Source organism: Gigantopelta aegis, chromosome 4 (assembly GCF_016097555.1).
Source record: "Gigantopelta aegis isolate Gae_Host chromosome 4, Gae_host_genome, whole genome shotgun sequence".
NCBI classification, from domain to species: Eukaryota; Metazoa; Mollusca; class Gastropoda; order Neomphalida; family Peltospiridae; genus Gigantopelta; species Gigantopelta aegis.
In genome coordinates this window covers 45130357-45154875 of record NC_054702.1, presented here as the reverse complement: position 1 = coordinate 45154875, position 24519 = coordinate 45130357, and the positions used below count along the sequence as shown (strand labels likewise).

The 24519-nt window shown below is 36.0% G+C and overlaps 1 protein-coding gene across 4 annotated transcripts in view; it reads right to left on the bottom strand.

The window, feature by feature from the left end:
• The window catches only part of LOC121370603 (serine/threonine-protein phosphatase 4 regulatory subunit 4-like), a 115826-nt gene that overhangs the window by 72138 nt on the left and 19169 nt on the right, over nt 1–24519 (bottom strand). For all 4 annotated transcript variants that reach the window (XM_041495945.1, XM_041495946.1, XM_041495947.1 and 1 more), the window contains exon 3: nt 737–842. In XM_041495945.1, the coding sequence (XP_041351879.1) occupies nt 737–842 (106 nt within the window). The remainder of the gene's footprint in view (nt 1–736; nt 843–24519) is intronic.

Genomic DNA, 24519 nt, shown 5'->3' with positions numbered 1-24519 from the left:
GAAGGATAAAGTCGAGTCGGGTAATTGAGCATTCTATTTTCAACTTGCGAGATCCGTGCATTTCACCAATAATCTTGATTTTATAATTAACAACCGGTTGAGTTTTTAGCAGAGCTGGAAACCTTGTCAGCAAGAAAAAGTTGCAACTTTCGCCGGAGTATGTGAACATGATTTTTAAAAAAAACACTCAAGAAGTACTTCCTTTAACTTGAAAAGAAAGTTTATTTTCAGATAAAAAATAAAAGTGACAATTGTACATGTATAGTACTTTTAGTCTTATCTTTTGTATCCATTAGATACCTTGAGTAACAATACACTTTGACAGTCATGTCAATAAGCAAACAAATTTTGACAGTCATGTCAATAAGCAAACAAACTTACATGTTTTTAACCTTGAGTAAAAAAAGGTTTAAAATGTCGACAAACCGATTATAACCGATGATTGGTTGGTTCAACAATTCCCACCACTAGTATTCATCACTACTCTCCATACCAAAAATATGGAGTGGAATTGTTTTGGATTTAGCCTGAAGACAACATGGTCCATCTAAATGTCAACATGTTCATCTGTATAGCACGTGGACAACAATTCGGGTTATCATTTGTTACAAGTTACTGTTCAAAGTAAAACTGAAAATGTCCCACATTATGTGCAGTGGAACCAAATTTCTAACAAGAGTGAAGGTAAAAACCTTGCTGGTACCATTTTAACGAGCTGGTTTGAAAAGTGACTTACTCTGACTTTCGGCACCACTCTCCGCATACATTCTGCATGGTTGTTTTGAAGGAGGTCGGGAAGGTTTGTAATAACACTAATACGCTGAACTTCTTGGCCAGAACTACTGCAATGAACAAAGACAAAAAATAAACAAACAACAATATATTATGGAAAGAAATGTTAGATTAACAACACCCTAGTGTATTATTTACCACAGAGAAACATGTCTTAGGAGATCAGATGGTAATTTTGACAACTAATTTTGGGTCTTTACAATGGAAGAAACCCAGAACTACCAACTTGCAGGGCCTACTCTTACTACTGATAACATAGCAACAATGGGTCTTTTCTAGGCATTTTCCCAGACAAGACAGCACACACCATGATCTTTGAATATGAATACAGTGATGAAGAACTGGCTGAAGAACACAAAGCCCAATGGGTTTCTTTACCCAGACTAGTGGCCTATCACTGAGCCATAGTCATCCAGTTCCATAACTGTTCTTCCAGAATTGCTCACGTGTGTGGTGTGTATGTATGTGTGTGTGTGTGTGTGTGTGGTGTGTGTGTGTGTGTGTGTGTGTGTGTGTGTGTGTGTGTGTATGCACCTTAATATTATTTTATTTTGTGGTTGGTCAGTTTATAAAATATTCTCCACACACCCACCTACTCGCCCACACACACACCATGTGATAAAATTTGGAACAGTGCTTAAGTTTGACATGTATGTACATAAACTGTTAGTATATATATGTAATATTAACAGCCTAAAGTGTGTTTGATACGCATGTGTATAGTACACCCAATAGCTAATGTTGATGTTCATACTTGGGTGTTCTTAAACATTCATTCGCTGCAACATAGCATCAGTAATTTTTCTACACCGCTCGTGTGAATTTGTTCTAGTACATATACACATTCTGTAAGAACAGAACAAAAATAAAGAAGTTATATTAAATAGAATTCATTTCAAAATGTTGGCATTTTAAAGAAACCTATTACTATACCAAACAAAAAAAATAATAATAAAGGAAGAAATTTTTATTTAATATTTATGCACTTAACACATTATTATTTTCAGCTATATGAAGATGCACAAATGGCTACGGATAACCAGATAAAGTTTGTTTTATTTAATGACATCACTAGAGCACATAGATTTATTAATCATCGGCTATTGGATGTCAAACATTTAGTAATTTTGACATAGTCTTAGAGAGGAAACCCGTTATATTTTTCCATTGGGAAATTGTTTAACTTGCACATTCAGAGCAAGCTGTTGTAGCGCATTGGTAGCAAGGGGTCTTCTATATCACCATCCCATAGACAGGATAGCACATACCACAGCCTTTGATGAACCAAATAAGAGAGGAAACCTGCTGCTGCCACGTACTCCATGGACTATTCTTTTTCTATTAGCAACAAAGAATCTTTCATATATACCATCCCAGACAGGGTAGTACATACCAAAGACTTTATTATAGACCAGTTGTTGAGCACTGCATGGATGGAGCAATAAATAAGCCAATGGGCCCACCAATGGGGATCGATCTGAGCTATGACCATACAATGTATAATCCAGCATGAAGCAGACAGCTCTTGAATATATTGATTTTTGTCACATTTTGTGATTTATAGTAAAGTAGTCTGAAAGGGATATTTTTGGCTACACGATTCTTCCCATGTATGCTGAAGACTAGCAATCTGAAACACATTCTCAAATATGCTGCACTTAATTTGCAACAGTCTATTATAATTATCAAAGATAGTGGTCAGCCTACAACAAAATTAAGTTAAACAAAGTAAATTACATACATGTATAGCATTAAGAAGAAGGAAATGTTTTATTTAACGACGCACTCAATACATTTTATTTACGGTTATATGGCATCAGACATATGGTTAAGGACCACACAGATATTGAGAGAGAAAACCCGCTGTCAATTGCCACTTCATGGGCTACTCTTTTTGATTAGCAGCAAGGGATCTTTTATATGCACCATCCCACAGACAGGATAGTACATACCACGACCTTTGTTACATCAGTTCTGGAGCACTGGCTGGAATGAGAAATAGCCCAATGGGTCCACTGATGAGGATCGATCCTAGACCGACTGCGCATCAAGCGAAAGCTTTACCACTGGGCATATAGCATTAATGAACTCTCCATCAATACATCGCCAGTCATTGGTAGTTACATGTAGATGCCACATGTATGTTTATTTATGATGTAAAGGTTGTTTTGTTTGATGAAACCACTAGAGCACATTGATTTATTAATCATCGGTTATTGGATGTCAAATATTTGATAATTTTGACATTGTTTTAGAAAGGAAATCCTCTCACTTGTTTTCACTAGTAGCAAGAGATCTTTTAGGTTGCCGTACACAAACTAGTATTCTGAATGGGTCAAAGTTTGAGGTGCACTGGGTCAAAATTCCAGGTTCACTGGGTCAAAATTTGAGGTGCACCTAAATTTTCATCCCACAGTTGAGGCTACCATGCATGCAGTCCTGCCATTGGTGATAAATGTGACCCTGTTTGTTGAGATAAAATGTTGTTTCATCTGGCCAATAAATTCCTGTAATTTAATTTGAACTAAAAATAGCATGACGATTGTTTTGTGGAAATAGGGTAGTCATAGACGCTACTCGCTACATGACATGTATGTCGATTGATATGCTGCATGTAGGAGTCTTAGCTACATATATTACTATTGTCATCAATGGGATTTGATTTGGTGGTATACAAGAAAGAAAGAAAGAAATGTTTTATTTAACGGCGCACTTAACACATTTTATTTATGGTTATATGGCGTCAAACATATGGTGAAGAACCACACAGATAATGAGAGAGGAAACCCGCTGTCGCCATTTCATGGGCTACTCTTTTCGATTGGCAGCAAGGGATCTTTTATATGCACCATCCCACAGACAGGGTAGTACATACCATGGCCTTTGATATACCAGAAAAAACTTTTTTAAAATAAATTTAAATGCCTTTTCCAAATAAAACCTATTTACGGCCTGTGGGCTTATAGTTAACTTGTGCATCACAGACAAGTCAATTTCAGGTTATCTTGGAGTGATCGATTCAACCGTTCTTTTTTTCAGTGGATGGTATAGCACTGGTGACCTGGTCATCATATAGGTGCAGCCAGTCATATGTTAACATGTTAACACATGTACATATGTGTTAAAAAGTTATGTGTTATCAAAAATAACGAATGATGTTCTCACCAACGGGTGTGTAAGAATGGTCAGTTAGCAGCATGGAGTGTTAAATAATGTCCCATAGCAGAGGAGAATACCTTTTCGCATAGTACTACTGATAATACAGTCAAACAGATTTTAGTATAATGCTCAGTCCACACCTACTGACAACACTTAACTCAACATTCCAAACTGCAGTAGTCTTAAAATGTGTCAGCACACACCAACTGGTGCAATTAAAACGTTTTGTTGGTGTTACATAAATATGATGGAATGTGACACCATTAAACTGCACATTAGAGGCATCACTGATCAACTCACCTACCAATTAATCAGTGAAGAATGAGCAAAAACGTCAATGTGGCAGTCTTGTCCGTGTGTGCTAAGCATATTACCGGTATCTCATTCTAGTGTCAATTCAATTAATGGTGTGGACTGAAAACATAGAAACTAATTGTTCTGGTTTCAGTAATGACTACGTTTGTATGGGGATCTTAAGGTATTGGGCCTCAATGAGTCCAAAATATGGAGTACTTGAGGGTCAAATTCGACCCGGACCAGAGTATCCAATACTTACATTAGATAATAAGACTAAGAAATAAAGTAAAATAGCATTATGCATCTCAATTCCAGCGCTGAACATGCCAAATTATCCCATTGTATTGCATGCCACACAGTCTCATAGCCCTGTAATGTAACCGGCTGCAAGCATATGGAAAAATGACGTAAAAAATTTAATTAAATGTGAATGCTCTTTCTTGCACAGTGCTTGAACCTTAATTGGATATAGGCATGTTAATATGTTATCCTATCCTATCCTATTCCTTGCACGGGTTCTATAGTCCTGTGAATGGGACTCAAGTCTTGCTAGACTCAGCCTGCGCCCGAGTACTCGTGAAGACCCCATTACCATACACAACATTGAATAATTGTTAAGGACAAATCAATGGAATGAACAAAGTGAAATGGACAGAAACAAATTTATTGGCAACCTCAACCTTTCATCAAGTGAATTAAAACAAAATTCTATATGTTCCATCTTTGCATGATGGTTTTCAATATTATGGTAGAAGTTTGTGTTGTCTCTCAGAGACTCTCTGGTATACGGGGCAGGATTTAGCTCAGTCGGCTGAGTGATCGCTTGAGGTGCTTGTATCGCAGGATCGAACCACCTCTGTGGATCCAGTCAACTGATTGGGTTTTTTCCTCATTCCAACCAGTGCACCACAACTGTTCAAAGGTTGTGGTATGTGCTTTCTTGACTGTGGGAAAGTGCATATAAAAGATCCATTGCTGCATTAGAAAAAAAGTAGTGGGTTTCCTCTGATGACTAACAGTCAGAATTACTACATGTTTGACATCCAATAACTGATGATTAATTAATCAATGTGCTCTAGTGGTGTCATTAAACAAAAGAAACTTTTAGCTCTGGCATACAGTTTGTTGAAATGCATGAACACCAACCAGTGCACACATGAAAAGCATTATTACAATTATATCCTTCATGTCGTGCACACTGGCAGGTGTTGAAACATAAGTAAATCCTATACAAATGAAAAACACTCTCCCAGAAACATGCTTCTCGGCTAACAGGTAAAACAGGTGGACATTATATTTGTTCAGCCTCATGATTATTGGTATATTAAGGGTGAGAAATAGAATCGGCACACGGTTGTAGAGTGTTGCTATTCTGAATATTCCCATAACATGATGCTGCTAAGTAAATGCTTCATACTTCATCAACTTTCCAAGTGATCTACAGATTAACAGCTGCTTCAACTTGTAGGAGAACAGAAATGTGCAGCAAACATGGGGGCACAATGTCAAAGGGTCATAACTGTCCATTTCCCTTGCAATACTTTGTTCCCCAACACCCTCCCCACTCTTAAAACAAGGTCACACTACACACTATAATCATACCAAATTATAATGTAAAAGCTAGTGTTTAACAAAAACAATAATAGTAAGATAGAAAATAATTCAAACCCTGACAATATTCCTCCCTTTTTTCTTCCTTTTTGTTTTTGTTTCTCACACAACAAAAACTTATGGTGTTAAACATTTTATGCAGATATATGATGCTAAAATAGTCTTTTAATATGCAGAGACATGCAAGCACTGAGAAACATGACCAAATTTCAGTGTCATGTCATATGTAGATGAAGTACTGCTATTGACAAGAATTTATTCATGAAGTAAAATTGATATGGAAATGTTTACTTGTTTTTGGACGTCTGAAGCATTTGCATCAATATTTTCCATTAAGTACATGTGCATGCACTGTTTTTGTGACGGATCACTCCACTAGGTCAGCCAATCAATGAAATGTGATGAATTTAATTTATAAAAAAAGAGTGTCACATTTCATTATTTTAATTAGTTGAGATTAATTCTAATTTGACTGTTATGTGGAGTCGTTATAATTACACTGCAACAACAGAGTTGATTCCTGCATTTAAAACAGAATGCCAGATCATGCAAGTGTGTATGCCAAGTTTTAATGAGAGAGGCTTCCATTTTCGGACCTCTTGAAATAAACACTGGTGATATTTCAAACTCTTGCCATTTTGTGGGGAAGAATAATGTCTTTTGAAATTAATGTACAATAATTAACAGATAAAGTCTATAATTATTTATTATAACTGCAATTAAAGCTACCTTTCATATTAAAGGATTCCTATTTATTTTTGTTCATATTTAAATTGCAAAAATATATTACTGTTGTAACATGTATGTATTATGGAGAAGGCCTAGTAAGTTGTGTAAGTTGTGTAACTTGTGCCTATTCAATTTGTTCTTTAAAAAGCAATAAAATATGTTTCAATCAAAAACGCTACATGTACCAATAAAAAGGAAATGTTTTATTTAATGACACACTTCACATGTACATGTACCAATAGTACTATCTTGTCTCACCATACTGTAACATTGTTTGTTAATGCAAAACACAACTATAGTTTAATGCTATCATGTTAGTGATGTCATTATACACATAATCCTAAGCAAATCATGTTTCTGATGAATTTTAATTGCACTTTTCAACATAAGACAGAACATTATCCCAACAAAAATGACCAAAGAAACAAACCCCATATCCCAAAGTGAGTACTTAATAGATGCCCTGTACAATCTTGAAGGCATTATCGGTTGCAAGAGCGAGTAAATTTGCTGATGGAATCATTGTCAAAACAAATTTCTTACAGACATTCTAACCAAATGCAGCTGAAGTATTACAACTGTTATACTATATACATATACATGTATGTAGACACTGCAAACACTGTCAGTTTCATTACACAGTTTATTATAACTTGATTGTCATATTAAAAGATTATTATATACTGATGAAAAAAGGTTCCTGTGCATTATTAAAACATCACTGATACGTACATTTTAAATAAATTAAAACATTTTGCTTACTATACATGTATTAATTATCTGTTACAATGGTCCAGTCCTGTCTTCTTAACCAATGTATGGTCTACACCATGCTTGATGTGCCATTGGTGATGTTGAAAAGGACTACAGGTTGTGGTCGTATTTTGTGATCATGTAACAGGTAGCATACAAATCTTCCATTAATGGTCTTAACTAAGGGATATTTGGGGATGTCAGACTTGTCAAATTATTCTGTATGTGGACTGTAATTTCTTGTCTTGTGTTGTAAATTTGGTCATGCTCCTATACCACTAAGGTTTTGAGCATGTCTATCCCAAGTCCCGTCTCTGGATGCCAGGGACTTGACATGGGGCACTGTAATTTCACTCGTATAGCCCGCTGCACTGGATAAGCCACATTAGGTAATAAATGGTTATTGTACATACCAAAAAACGATGGGTCAGATAGCCTGCTCTGACACATAGCCTGCATTAGCTTGAGCAGTTAACGCCTGATGAGGAAAACACCAACCATCGTCAGCTTAATTGCTGATAAGCGCATGTAGCTTGCATTGTTATTTTGCTCTGAGTGTTAGCTTACATTGGCAAATTAGTGAACACAATTAGTGAGACATTTTCACCTTTGAATTGCTATGACTGAATTATGGTAAAGTTGTATACTGGGTCTTTACAGCGTGGAACACAGTAGACAACCATATATTATCATAAAGTCATTTCTGAAGGTGGGCATAATTGAATCCGATGTTCCCGTAGGTGATGGCACGGACAGCAATGATGATTTCCCGCTATCCACACTAGCGGAACGTTTAGAAAAAGAACAACTGCAACTATTCCAAAGTTCCTCAGAAAGCTCTCACTAAATTAGTGGGTGGGATTAATGTATGCGCAGTGCCATATATCCATTGCACTTTACGTGTTTGTCAACATAAACAGTTCAATTAAATTTTGACATACCATGCTTTCATTTTTTATTTTGTCTCAACACCGCATTTGGCAATAAACGGTTATTGAGTAAAAAAAAGGGATTATATAACCCGCAGCAGCAGATAAGTTGCAGGGGGTAATTTTCAATGTTTTTAAACATGAAATTACGGTACTAGCCTGATATAGACGTATTAGTAACGTGACTTCAAACCTAGGCTCCCAAATATTAAAGGTCTCTAGTATTCCTAAACTGTTTATAACATTTCCGCAGACACTGTACGGTGTTGTGATGAAAACTAATGGACACCAAAACGTCTACCAACAGTGTTTTGTGCCATTCCAACCTCAAGCATATCCATCGCTTGAAGACGTTCATTTTTTTGAAAGGCATGGCATCACGTTGATGATGATCAGATAAGGTGTTTTTTCCAAGTGTCAAGAATCCATACAATTGTTTTATGGTCCAATGATAAGAATGGCATCAACCAGAAGCAAGCGACCCGAAATGCGGGTTAGGCAAGCTGTACACAAAAGCATGAATAGCAAGTGCTATTGACAGAACACCTCAGGAATATTAAAGGGAATTGTTATGCCATCAGTTTCTGAAATTTTCATGACCAAATTGCTGTTCTGTATACATTTATTTGGTGCACTGGAACTCTTTTACACAAATATAATTGAATGACATCATGATCTATTACATCATTATATTATTACCGGTATATGGATTACTTTTGTTAGTGTATACTTAATTATTATTATTTATTTTTTAAATTTATATTGTATACTATACAGGTATATATATATACTCTTCAAAAGAAGAAACGCAAAACCACATTGTCGTAACATTTGGAGAATTGATTTAATTATTGAATGGCGAGTCCGATAATTACCAAATGTTGCAGGATTGTTCACAATTCACTCTAGTCCATTGTGAGTAAGTGATAGGACACACCACCAAGGTCAAGGTCATCTGGAGTCAATACTGGGTGTGGCCTCCGCGTGTGTTGACAACTGCCTGGCACCGCCTGCCCATTGAAGCAACCAGAGTATGGATGACGTCCCGGGGGATGGTGGCCCACTCGGCCTGCAAGGCTGCTGCCAGCTCGGGCAGGGTCTGGGGCTGTGGTTGTCGCTGTCGGAGGCGTCGGTCCAACTCGTCCCATAGATGCTCAATTGGGTTCAAATCCGGTGATATCGATGGCCAAGGAAGGACATTAATGTTGTTGTTCTGTAGGAAAGCCGTTGTGAGACGTGCTGTGTGAGGCCTGGCGTTGTCATGTTGGAACACTGCGTTGGCCATAACTGGAACGATGTGTGGCCGGAGGATCTGGTCAATGTAGCCCTGTGCATTCAGGTTGCCCTGCACGTGGACCAGGTCAGTTCTGCCAGTGTGTGAGATGGCTGCCCACACCATGACACTACCCCCGCCGAATCTGTCCACTTCCTGCACGCAGTTTGCCGCATAACGTTCACCACGACGCCTATACACGCGACATCTTCCAACATGACGTCGGAGCAGAAATCGGGACTCGTCACTGAACCACACCTGTCTCCATTGCAGTTGAGGCCATTGTCGATGAATCTGGCACCACTGCAGTCGGAGTCGACGGTGTTGTGGTGTTAAGATGACACCTCGAACTGGACGTCTGGCACGAATTCCTACCTCACGTAGGTGGTTCCGTACGGTCTGGTCGGATATCCTGCGCAAACCTGGTATTGCTGCGGCTGTGGAGGTGGCAGTAGTCAATCGTTCCCGAAGGTGGCGTACCCGGATGTAGCGGTCCTGCCCGGGGGTAGTGACCCGTGGTCGACCAGATCTAGGGAGGTCACGTGTTGATCCATGTTGCTGGTAACGGTCCCACAGTCTGGAGATGGTGCTTGGGGACACATGGAATGCCCTGGCAACGGCCGTTCTGGATTCGCCTGCGTCTAGTAGGCCGATGGCATTGTTTCTCTGCGGTTCACTGAGACATGGCATGTCCTGGATTGTCAACTGTCGGCCAGATACAGAGGCCAGGAAAGCGAACACCCTGCACTTTTATACTGTCGGTGTTCATATTGCATGTGCAGACAACGCACGTGCAGTGGTGACATGGTTTGCACGTGGCTGCGTTTTTGCGAATATTCACATTTTGGAACTTTATTGTACAGTAGCTGCATTTTATCGAATGTAACCGTGGGAATGTGTTTGGGACATGCAATGACCTTATATTCACAAAGCATGAACCGGTAGGAAACATAAAATCGGAGTTATAACCCATTTGTACCCTTTTGCGTTTCTTTTTTTGAAGAGTATATATATATATATATATATATATATAAATATAAAAATCAATATGTACCATAGTAGTCAGCTTATTTGTATTGTTTATAAATGCCTACATGTACGGGCGAAATGTCAAAAAAAAGGTGTTTACTAATTGTTGAAACAATTTTGTGAATTTTGTCACTAAAATACTCAGTAATTATGTTTCAATTAAATGAGTACATAAATTGAATATTAACGGCTTCTTTGACCCATTGGATAATTTAATCAAATACATGTTTTATGATCAAGTAAAAACAGATAACAATAGTTACCTGTCTTCCACTTAAGCGACCGGCCTCGGTGGCGTCGTGGCAGGCCATCAGGCTACAGGCTGGTAGGTACTGGGTTCAGATCCCAGTCGAGGCATGGGATTTTTAATCCAGATACCGACTCCAAACCCTGAGTGAGTGCTCCGCAAGGCTCAATGGGTAGGTGTAAACCACTTGCACTGACCAGTGATCCATAACTGGTTCAACAAAGGCCATGGTTTGTGCTATCCTGCCTGTGGGAAGCGCAAATAAAAGATCCCTTGCTGCTAATCGGAAGAGTAGTCCATGTAGTGGAAACAGCGGGTTTCCTCTCAAAATCTGTGTGGTCCTTAACCATATATCTGATGCCATATAACCGTAAATAAAATGTGTTGAGTGTGTCGTTAAATAAAACATTTCTTTCTTTCTTTCTTTTTTTCCACTTAAGCGATATTTAAATTAGGGCACTAATGAATTTGTTTACTGTCACATTCAGTTTAGTGAAAGAGTAAGAGTAGGAATAGTCAGAGTAGAGTAGGAACAAAATATATACTGAATGCAACAATGTCAGAACATGAAACACCATTGGAATCAATTAATTCCTATATAATAAACAAGAGTTCAATTTTTTTTATAAAATTATTAAATCAATAAATGATCAATCATTGTTCAATTGGTGCAAACTGATAAAATTGTGTCTGGTTCTCAGCACTAATTAGATTGATGTGCCACATCCAATCCGTATGCATGTCACATTATATAAAAAACCAGACAATATGAAAAAGAACACTGCAAATTATAGGTTCTATTTCCATCCAGGTTTCATTGAACAGATCCCTGAAGCACCCAGATGCCCCCTCCTGGTGCAAGTATAAACAGATATATGCCCATCTGCTCAGGTGCTTTCTTTGTGAATGAAGCCTACTAGGTATAGTTAAAAGGCCAAGAGTTGTACATGTGTTAAGTCTGGGTACTGATACAGAGTAAGCTGCATCATTTCAATGAAGCTGGCAATTCATTTATATCTACCAAGTAGTCCCGTACTTCCACAATTAATGGCTTATTCAAGTCAAAGAAGTGTTACAGGCAACACAGAATCATATGTACCAAGATAAAATTGTACTTGAAATAGAAAGTAAAATATGGCCTGCATGCTGTTATTTTTTATAAATAGCAGGCCAAAAGAAATACGTCCTGCTAAGAAAAAATATGGCCTTCTGGAAGACAGCACGAGGTGAGGTGATAGTTTGAGGTAGTGTGTGACTAATCAGGACCTCTGAGATGCAATTGAGAGCATTATGGAATTAAAATATAACAGAATCGCAAGTTAAATAGCAGATGAGATAATTGAACTTACATATGTCTCTTGAAAAATGATCTGTGATTTTTTTGGTAGTTTTATAGCAGGGGAATTACCAATTTACCTACTAGGTCTAAAAACAAAATGGTCTGCTTTTCACAGGCCCCTATTTTGAGTCCTGTAAAGCCATTAAAAGACAACTCCCTTATGGGTAAACTAAATTTTTATTCCGTGAATAAGTTTAATTATATGTACAAGAATTGAACCCAAGTACATTTTTGAATTGTGCTGGTATGAACTAACAAAAACAATGTGAACACTACGTACTGCATGATCCACTATGTGGAGTCAACCATATGCACATCATTTTTGGCACAAAATAAATACTTTAAGACAATTCTTAAACAAAAATACAGAGGAACCTGATAAAACCAATTCCTTTTAAAACCTGCAAATTTCTCCGTCCTGAATGTTTTCCTATATATCCAATGTATTAAAACCTTAAATAACTGGAACATGTCTATTCCAGAAAGTACAGGTTTTTGCAAAAGCAACAACAAATGTTTGTTCCAATTGTTTCATTTTCTTCTTTTTTTTGGAAAATGGATCAGACAAACTATGCCTTTATCAGATAACTCAAGATACTGGATCATTTGTATATATAGTTTTCAACAGATACATGTACAAACATCTTTTTTTGTGTGATGTATCTGAAAGACTTAATTAAACAGACAGGTGATCTGCATTAAGTTAATTAGCTTCTGTCAGGAGACATTGTAACTGGTACACGAGATTGCTGACGGAACGTGACAGAATTATCACCCTGTCGGCTCTGCAACATACTGCAGCCGTTATTCAACATGTGCAGGTATTTCTTCAAACTACAGAACTTTCCATCGAAGACAAGCATGGTGCTATGTCTGTTACATGATTGTTTTCAGTTACCGTTTACCTGAAAGAAAATTACCCTACTGATATGTCAACTCATACATGTGTTGGTGCATGTACATGTACGTGCACTGTCATTTACTTATACAAATATGAAAAATATCCACTGGTCAAATGCTGAGGTATTCTTATGTTATGCAGTATTCATTTTTTGGTTTAATGTACAGGGCTCGATTTAAGAATTTTATCCAGTGGCACAAATGTGCTATCAGTGATGCTCCACGTCAATTTATATCGTTAAGTTTGAGCCCTGATATATATATAAAGTAGTAACCTTTTCTGACACCCAAAAGCCAGTGTATTTTTGTGTTGGGATGTCGTTAAAGGGACATTCCTGAGTTTGCTGCAATGTTTTAAGATGTTATTGAGTAATAAAATATTTCTATGATTAAACTTACATATTAAATATATTTTCTTGTTTAGAATATTAGTGGCTGTATATTAAACGTGTTTCTGATTGTTCTAAAATTTATACTACACATGTAGGTTAATTTTCATTTTATTTCCTAAAAAATATTTGTTCGTACGTACAAAATTATTTGAAGACCAAATCCAGTTTGGGCTTCTTACAAATATTAAGACAACCAGAAACACATTGAATATACAGACAGTGATATTCTAAACAAGAAAATATATTTATTATGTAAGTTTAATCGTAGAAGTATTTTATTAGTCGGAAACATCTTACAATGCAGCAAACTCAGGAATGTCCCGTTAAACATTCATTCATTCACTCATAAAATGGGTATGGCCATAAACACATACATGCATGTTCATTATGTTGTCTTCTTTGCAGGCCACGTTCAATGAAAAAGGTAAATGACATGACACATGTGCACTTGGTTAGAGTTCAGTTTATACAAAACACAAAACGAACATGGCGAGGAACTGTTTTAATTGCTTGTAGAGTGAGAAGACTGCTGGGGAAATGTACCATAATGATGGCTTCACTTTTTGTCCCCAGCTGTTCAACACCTATCTTGCCTAATGATGTTTTCCTGCCTATATGGCTATTGCTGCACTCCTTTACTGTTTACTTTGGTATTAGCACAGTACCTACATAACCTCCTACCATGGCCAAATAAGAAATGAACTGTTAAAGTAACATACAATTCCTACTCATTTGCAGCCATTTGCTTGTATGAAAGCAAACAACATTTGTTTACATTATACTATTACTAGCTCTGTAGTGTTTGTCCTGTGTTTAAAGTGTTTGGCTAATTTACATTTAAATGTATGTGATCAAGTTAAAATATAAACATTCTAAAGGACTAATTGATGGGGATCCCGTATCATGAATCATGTATTTGGAATACATATATATATAGGAATGCATGCATGTATATACAATCACCTAAGTGACATTTTACATATGTAGGGCAGGATGTAGCTCAGTGGTACAGTGCTCGCTTGATGCACGGTTTGTTTGGGATCGAACCCTGTCGGTGAACCCATTAGGCCAGTGTACCAGAACTGGTATATATCAAAGGCCATGGTATGTGCTATCCTGTCTGTGGGATGGTGCATATAAAAGATCTCTTATAGCCTATGATTAATATATCAATGTGCTCAAGTCATGTTGTTAAACAAAACCTCTTTTTTTTTTTACATATGTAGAACAGCTATTTGCTGACACTCAGACCAGTCAAACTGTAACTGATATTTGTAGAATGATACATTAAAAAGGAATGTATGTGTGTACCTGCGATTTTACATTTTTTTTTTAATATTTCTGACTGGCTGATGACCGACAATGTATTCAAAGTAATTAGTTCTTAGTTTATATTTAATTCTTGTTTATTATCGTCTATATACCTTCTTAACTTAGCATGTAATTTAATAATGCTAGTCTCAAACTGTCATCTGGCAAAATAAAGTTGGTTAACTGAACGGCTGCATTGTATTTGCCCCCAACTGCCAACTTAAGATGAGTGCACTCAGATTAACTACTAATCGGTTGTAAAGTTGTATACGACGAAAATTGAACTGTAAAAGCGCTCTCACTAGCAACTGGACAGAAATAGTCTGAGCCTAACATACATGTAACATATGGTAAAGATTAATTTATTATCGTTTGCGCGAAAATAACATCAACATGTTTTCAAATCAACAGTGCTATTTGAGGCTGAATTAAAATACAAAGTAAAAATAGATATTTGCCATATACTGCTACCAGAGATTTAAGCTGATCATATTTGCTGTCGACATCCAAAAAATCAATTGAGCCAATTGAGAAAATGATTCAGAATACCAAACAAGAAATATGTATCACACATCTGTCTTAGATCAAATCTCTTGAAGTGGGAAGCAGTGCACAATCAGTGTATTGTTAACATCAACAAGGATTGATTTTCAAACAGTTATTTAGTGGTAGTGCATCAACCTCCATACCCCACCCCCACCATGGTATCCACTAAGTTATTTAAAACCTTGACATGAAAACAATTGAGGGGAGAGGGGAGTGATTAATTGGTCCCCTAATTTAGATTATGCATTTAAGATATTACTATATTGATAACCATATAAAGAAAGAAGAGTTTTATTTAACGACACACTCAACACATTTTATTTACGGTTATATGGCGTCAGACATATGGTTCAGGACCACACAGATTTTAAGAGGAAACCCGCTGTCGCCACTACATGGGCTACACTTCCGATAGGCAGCAAGGGATCTTTTATTTGCGCTTCCCACAGGCAGGATAGCACAAACCATGGCCTTTGTTGAACCAGTTATGGATCACTGGTCGGTGCAAGTGGTTTACACCTACCCATTGAGCCTTGCGGAGCACTCACTCAGGGTTTGGAGTCGGTATCTGGATTAAAAATCCCATGCCTCGACTGGGATCCGAACCCAGTACCTACCAGCCTGTAGATCGATGGCCTGCCACGACGCCACCGAGGCCGGTGATAACCATATAAATTCACATGCTAAGGGGAGCTAAAAATTATTCTCCTTGATGGGGAGTGAGATTGATAGTTCTTCTTAAATGGTGAGGTCTGTTATTTCCCATCCCAACCACTTGTTCATGACCAAAATGCAAGTAGCACAGTAAACTAGTCTGGACATGGCAGTCCTCTGTGGCAGTCAAAAGACATGTTGTCCAGTAAAAGATTTTACTGGGAGTGGCTGTCCTCCCATTGAGGCACTAGAGATTCATGGAATCATGCAAACACTACTTTGCCAAATTCCCATTCGACTGCATTGTACAGAGATACAGTTTTGATACCCCTTTAAACTGGACACCCTTGGAACCAATACAAATGTCCAGTTTTAAGAGGTATCTGGTCTATGGAGGTTAAGTTTTGTTATGGTTTTTAGAAAGGGACTCTGTAACATGTCCGGTTTTGAGGGAATTCCAGTTTACAGAGGGTCCGGTCTTGAGAGGTTTCACTGTATATATAAACAACTGTGGACAATATGAATATTTGAAAACAATCAAGCTGGTTCAACAGTAACCTCTATAACTTAAACAGCCAACTGTAAGAAACCATACATGTACATGTTTTACTATAAAGGCTGACCTAAATTTAGCCAACACCATTTATTAAAGTCTAGTCAATGCAATGAATGTGTAGGTTTTTTTTTACTTCAAAAATAGGCCAGAGAAGCAACAATACCTCTTAGTTGGCATTCAGTTTACAATGAACAGTTTACAATTTGTATAAGATCCTTATAGCTAGTTTGGCACCAACAACTCCTTTAACCATGTGTGAAGCATTTACTGGCAAACAGTACTTATTAAACATACATGTCAGATGCATCAAAACATGATCTATCTATCTATCTATCTATCTATATTTTTTTTTTTGTACCTATATAGAGATTATTATACGAGGTAGTGTGTTATACTGATTTTATGAAATGAGTGTCAGGATTATTGATAAATAAAGCATTCCCCCCCCCCCCCCCCCCCCCCCCCCCCCAAAAACCTGTGTTAATTTATTTTCATATGTCATTTATATGTAGAACTAATATTAATGTATTACCCGAGTGAGAGCAAGTGTAATACATGAATCCTGACACAAGTTTCGTAAAATCAGTAGGATTCACATGCGAGTGTAATAATTTCTTTGTTATCCACATTATTCAAAATAATATGTTTATGAATAAAAAGCTAGGACCATGTCAAAATGTTTCAAACGTAACCAGAAAGAGATGACGAAACAACATCATTTTATGAAATGACATCATTTTGGTATGCATTTACACAGATCTAACACTGGGGAAGCCACATTAAGTTATGACGTCGCTTCACAAAATTACGTCATTCGTTGTACATGTGAAATCATTTTGACACACGTGTGTCATACTGGCTATATTTCCCCGAATATCTTGAACTATGTGGACAATAAATATATTTATGTAATTATATGAACAGTAGCTGCTCTATATCTTATAAAATTTTACCTCTTAAAAACCCCCAATAATACAAAATTTATATATATATACCGGATCCTCTGTAAACCGGAATTCCCTCAAAACCGGATGTTTTTCGCGACCCTTTTTTAAATACCTGTACAGAAAAGAACCTCTCTAAACTGGATACCTTTTAAAACCAGACTTTTTACTTGCTCCCAAGGATGTCCGGTTTAGAGGGGTTTCACTGTACATGTATATAAATAACAAGAAAATAGAATCTTATTCTAGTATAGTTCTTAATTAAGCGAGAAGGACACTGCCACCACTACCTATCCCAGTTCCTATGAGCCTGAGAACATAATGACTAAATTACATATTTATCATCAAGTTGTATCTTTTATACGTCATTCTATCTCAAATGTTCCTTCCTTACATCCTGAATTAAAGCCATCAAGTGAATGATCCATCAACTGAACTGTGATCAATACTCTATCAGCATTTGGGCAATATGCATTTAAGGTCATGCTGACATTCTGAAAATATCACAGATATCAGGCTTGTATACACTGTATAATATCACAAATCTGAAGCATGACAATTTGTCAATTTCTTAACTTGCGTAAGCTATATTCCAATGAATGCATCAAGGCATTATTTGTATGTATAATTACATGAGTATCCACAGTATACATTAATGATTAACACAAGATACCATACAGTGATAGGAATGAAGAGTAATCAAAAGCTTTACTCAGTACTGGTAAATTTATTATTCTAAATACAGTTTACTACTGCATATGTACTACAATCTTCCAACTTTGGAAGTTGTCCCCAACATGCACACATCCTGCTACGTACATCCGTCATTATATACATGTACACACACCCAAATGACCATGTACGTGTACTGAAATCATAAAATATGAGTGACCTTGAAATGTATATCTTAATGCTAAGGTCAGCTAAAGATTTAAGGATTAATGAATCTTGAAATATTATTTGCTAGGTGATGTCACTGTTTTTTATCAGTATGTACAGAAAATTCATGAATGTGACAAATTTTCTGTTAAAATTTATTATCTCTGAATATAATTAGGCATGGCTATTATTATCATCATCTGTATTATTATTAGTGTTATTATTATTATTATTATTTATTAGTAATAAATGGTGCAATGCTGGAAATACATGTATTATAATAAAAAGAAAAATATACTTTAAAAAATTTAAAACACTAATTTTATAGCATTTGCTTATTAACAACCCGTAAGTTAATTTTATACCTTTATTTCATTTTTTTCTTCTTCTTCTTTGGATCAATAAATAATTTTTCTGAATTTTAACACACATAAATATTACTTACATATAAAGGATTATTATCTGAAAGATTATGTTAAGATTATCTTAGTAAATCTGCGTGAATTGACAGAACTATATACTGTAGTCCATGTACATATAAAGACACATGCTTGACACTCTATGCATAAACACACTCACTCTGGTACACACTGTTCAGGGGGAGGGCTCGTGTCCACGGGGTAACACTCATCCTCGAGGTCCAAATGGTACATAACCCTGCCATTTGCGACACACTTGCTTGGAAACACCTCGATATCGGAATCCATCCTGAAACTATTAACACTATAGAACTAGCCACTCAGAAGTACTGTATTACTACAAGAGTGGAGAAGTAAAGTATATCCATGACTTTGTCTGACTGTGTCAGGGGTCCTGAAGAACGGGCTCACACCGCTCCAATGTTTTAATCCACTGTAACACACTGTTGGAGGCTGATCTCTGGCACTCAAAACACTTTCACATGTGCGTCTCAGACTCCTCTCCTATTGGCCAAAAACTACGGGAAACTGGACTGCTGTGTTTCCCTGGGAACTAACCAACTGCTTGGTGTGATTCATTTACAGCGAGAATCTTGTGTCACAAACTTCCTCCAGAGAATTTCAAAATGCCAAAACATTGGATGGCCAAAGAAATACTAAACCTTTGGTTGCTCAATAAAAACCCTTCATTTTTTAAAGTAATTAGTAACGCTATGTTATGTTGTATGAGATAGCAGGGAAATTCTTTGGATAACATGCTCATTGGACAATTTCATTCAGATTTGGTTTTTTACAACAAAATACAAAAAAAAAAAAAAAAAAATTAAAAAATTTACAAGTTAACAAATTGTTAATTTGAGGCAACAGATTTGTTTTCTCAGCAGAGGATGACAAAGAAGAATAGAGCTAGATAGTTGTCAGTAGTTTGATTGTGTGTATAGAAAAACATCACAGCTAATGGTCGGAAAATACTCCAAACAGTGACTTGCTCACATAATATTACTACCCGTGATTAATGTTTTTTCTTAATGTAGTGTAGTTCCTATAATTAAGAAAATTTGTTTCTAATTTTATTATTATTCGTACTTACCTAGTACTTTCACAACAATAAGACTAATGTCTATAAATTAGACTAATGTCTGTGAATTAAAGTCTAACCTTTGAGAAGAAAAAACCCTCCATGATAATGATGCCACCCCTGCACCATGATGAGATACACAGTATTCTCAGGGGCTGACCACAATAAGGGCAGTTAATAAAAATAAAAATCACACTATTTTATAAAGCTCTAAAATGAAATATGACACCCCATTATATGTGTGGCTGATTAAAGGTCAGAGCTACCCTTCTTATACATGTAGGTGTACTGCATGAATGTCTTGATAAATGGTTTAAATAATTGTCAAACTATATATAATTCTGGTACCTGCCAAATTAGCAAATTTATTGCTCGTTTTAATCCCAAATGGCGAATTTTATTTCAATTTGGTGAAATACTTTCAATCAGTTATTGATATTTTGTTGAAAAGTAAATGGATTTCTGTAATTTTTAAAAAAGTTTACTCGATAATCTGGCTAAATTTTCTTATCATTCACAGCCACAATGTGTCATTATTGACATTGAGAATCAGTTTAATATAAGGCAACCCTAAAGCTACTACAGTGAGACCCCTCTAAAGCGGATACCCTCGGGATCAAGTAAAATGTCCTGTTTTTAGAGGTACAATGAAACCCCTCAAAACTGGACCCTCAGTACACAGGAATTCCCTCAAAACCAGACGTTTTACATGATCCTGTGATTTGCATATCTTTTAACACTAAAATTTATCCCTCTAAACCAGAAACCCCTCTAAACTGCACTGGACGAAATTATCCAGTCCCACTGTGTTCCTTTAATGCAAATTTTACCTCAGAAAACTGGATGGTCATACCGATGTCAGTCATTACTGCATTCCTTATACTTTGAAAACCCACTCAGCCGATAATGTGATTGCATACGCAGAGCTAATTACATGCGCGCATGCTCCATGCAGTGTCACTGTTGTGCAGTTGACAAATACCAATTAATGGATTAATTAACAGCTTTGATGTTTCAATAACTGGAGGAAACACATGTACTCCCTTTATTCTCAGCTCAATTGTTACAAAGTTACATTAACTTACGAATTTGACTGAGCTCCAATTCATAGCCTACATGTACGTCTCATGATTACTGCAATGAATGGCAAAGCAACTAGATATTTTTTTGTAGAAACCCTTTTTGTGTTGTTGTTTTATTTTTTATCTTTGCAAAGTTTATTTAACAAAATAAAGTAAAATTGTTTGGCTTGGTCAAAAATTTGTCAACAGTGTTTCATTTCAGTATTTACTTTGGTCATGTTGGAACGTCCAGCGAAATGCTGCCATGTTGAATTATTGCTTGATAATAAACTTAAAATAATTTGAAAATTCGAAAGTGTACCTGTTTTTTTTGCACTTTTATTAGTTACTATCAGCAGAGAATACCAACCAACAAACGGTTTACCGCAATACTGAAACCACTGTAAACTTCATACCCCTCAAAACAAGACTTTTTCCTTGGTCCCATGGATGTCCGGTTTTGAGGGGTTTCATTGTATCTGGTTTAGAGAGGTTAAGTTCAGTACTGATTTTTAAAAAAGGACCATGAAAAAATTATGTCCGGTTTTGGGCGAATTCCGGTTAACAGAGGGTCCGGTTTTGAGAGGTTTCGCTGTATATGTACTACTAATATATAACATGAAATTTTATAAAAACAAGCAAGCGATATTTAAATCAGATAAACAATCACATTTACTAATGAGTACACCCATTCACATATGTGTATCTATGTAGGTATTATATGTGTGCAGAAAAAAAAAAAAGTTCTGTACAAATTAATAGGTGTGAACACATTTGTTTGCATTTGTATGTACTAGTATGCATACTGTATGTATGTACCATCCATATACAGGTACATTTAATAACGATTGGGTCTGCCATAGAGCCAATTCTGATGTATGTAAAAGAACACACAATTAAGGATTATCTGTTATTTGTTTTACATTCATCAGGATATGAACAAAACAAATCATCCGCAAACTATGTGAATCGGCAAAGATGTTTTTGTTCATATACACAATATACCCAGATGAACATAAAAAGAAATAACAGACAATCTGTATAATTAAATTTACAGTTGAGTATTTTAATTTCGAGACCCTAAGGTTTGACTTGAGTGGAACGACCATACTTTGAAATTCACAACAATAAAAATGTCACTTAACTGTACATAAATGTTTAGAGTAATGTCAAATGAAATAAAATCAATTTGAACACTGCCTATATAATAAACAATGTTCCCAACACACTCCCCCTAAAACAGATGGTGTCCAGTTATTTTATTACATTTCTTTTGTCTTAAATTTTTTTTTTTTTTTTTTTTTTACCAACTGACAAAAAAACAGACAGCAAAATTGGTAAAACTGTGAATAATGGAATATGTTTTTTACTGTTCATTGTTTTGACTTTTGGACAGGTCTATATTGAGGGCAAAATAATCGATCACCTCTCCTCTTTCTTTGGTGCAGTACATTAAAAGCAGAATGTCTGGCATTATAACCCACTCTCAAATAATCTGTCAGTTTTATGTCTGTATTTTTGATAATGCGGAGTTTCGTTTCCGGGATGAAAACAGAGATTAGTGAAAAGACTGTTTGTATCGCATTATTTGTGTAAAACTTGTTCGTAACCTCTTGGTATCTCTTCTGGTGTTTTTATTAGCAAAACCCACGACTGAACCTCAATCGTGCTCGTGAATTTCATGAAAATTGCCGAGTCTCAAACTTACAATACTCTCGACTTTACAATACTGGGCCATACTAATAATAACACTAGAAGTTCATACTTTATTTGAAATTATTTTTTGGTTCTTGAACAATAACGCTCAATAAGGTGAAGTACCAATACAAAGTGATGTCATTAGATAGGACTTTCCCTGATGAGGTTATTTTACGTTCATCTCAAAATGAACAAACTCACTTCTCTACGGCTGGACCAATACGATGACGTTACACTGCAATGAATGTAACAGAAATATCCATTGGATTAATTAAAAAGTCCAGTTTTAGCAGGCTTGAAGAAATTATGTTCTGTACTAATATTTAAAAAGAGGGAATTCTGGTTTACAGAGGGTCTGGTTTTGAAGAAATTCTGGTTTACAGAGTCCAGTTTTGAGGGAATTCTGGCTTACAGAGGGTCCGGTTTTGAGGGAATTCTGGTTTACAGAGGGTCTGGTTTTGAGGGAATTCTGGTTTACAGACGGTCCGGTTTTGAGGGAATTCTGGTTTACAGAGGGTCCAGGTTTGAGGGAATTCTGGTTTACAGAAGGTCCGGTTTTGAGGGAATTCTGATTTACAGAGGGTCCGGTTTTGCAGTGTTTCACTTACCTCAACTACGATGTGTAGAATAAAGGGAGATAACTTCAATGTCAAATTTTTACAATTCAGTTTAATAGAGGTGACTATTTGAGCAGTTTACACTGCATGAATAGATGCAAATAGTTTACAATCAAAGAGAAAATAATGCATCTACAACTTATACATTAAATTTTTTTTTTGTTTTCAAATCAATCCTTGAAATAGAGGTATCATGTACACAGTACTTAGTAATCATAATCATCATATAAAATGAAAACAAATACAACAAACTAAGCAAAATTCTGAAATATATATATTAGGGTTTTATTTCAAAAATTTGACTTGACACCCATGGCTTGAACTTTGGGAATTGTAGCGTCATTTTACAAAAAAAATTGAATTTTTAAGTTCATTTTAAAAACTTAAAGTAAAAATGTAAAAGAATAATACTATACATATACCCATTACTTGTAATGTATTCAAAGTAATTTATCTATTTTGCATTATGAAATGTTATGGATGAGGGAAGGTTTTTTTGTCAAGTGTTCTGTATCATTTAAAAAAAAAAAATCTTTATATAGTAATAAAAAAAAAATTATTTACATTCGGATTGGGAATTTGTTAGTCCAATATATCTATATATAGATATAGATATAGATATAGATATATATATATATATATATATATATATACACACACACACACACACACACACACATACAAATGTATATATGCTAATCTATAAAGCAATAAAGGTTAAGACTGCCTTTCAGCCTATACTGTCGTACTAGGTACTCTGTACACAGTAACAGTCACAGATAAAAATATCCAAGACCACGACTACTTAACAGAGAAGATTATCACCTCTTTATAACCAAACCATGGAACCAAAAGAAAGATCAGGACAGCTATTTTCTCCACTGACAAAGAATTATGACTGGTCTTTCAAGGTCTAACATACTCAGCTGTAAACAACACAAAAGTCAGATACTGCCACATTTGGGTCACAAAAGAAAAGTTATATCTGTGCTAGCTAAGCATTAATTAATATTCCAGGTGAAATGACAATGAAATAAGTACATACTGGCGAGTGAACAAAGCAGGAATATAACAGTCTATCTTATACTTTCTATAGGTTTAATCAGTTCCAAATACAAAAACCACCAATGTTTTATACCTCATGTTAAAATTGTCAGTTTCAATCCTCATGTTAAAATTATCAGTTTTAAACTTCATGTGAAGAACATCACCCAGTCGCAACTGTTAAATATTAACAGAAATAGATATTTGTTTAAAATTAGAATGTCGAAATATTGAAGTATAATTCTTAAACTACCTTTGATAA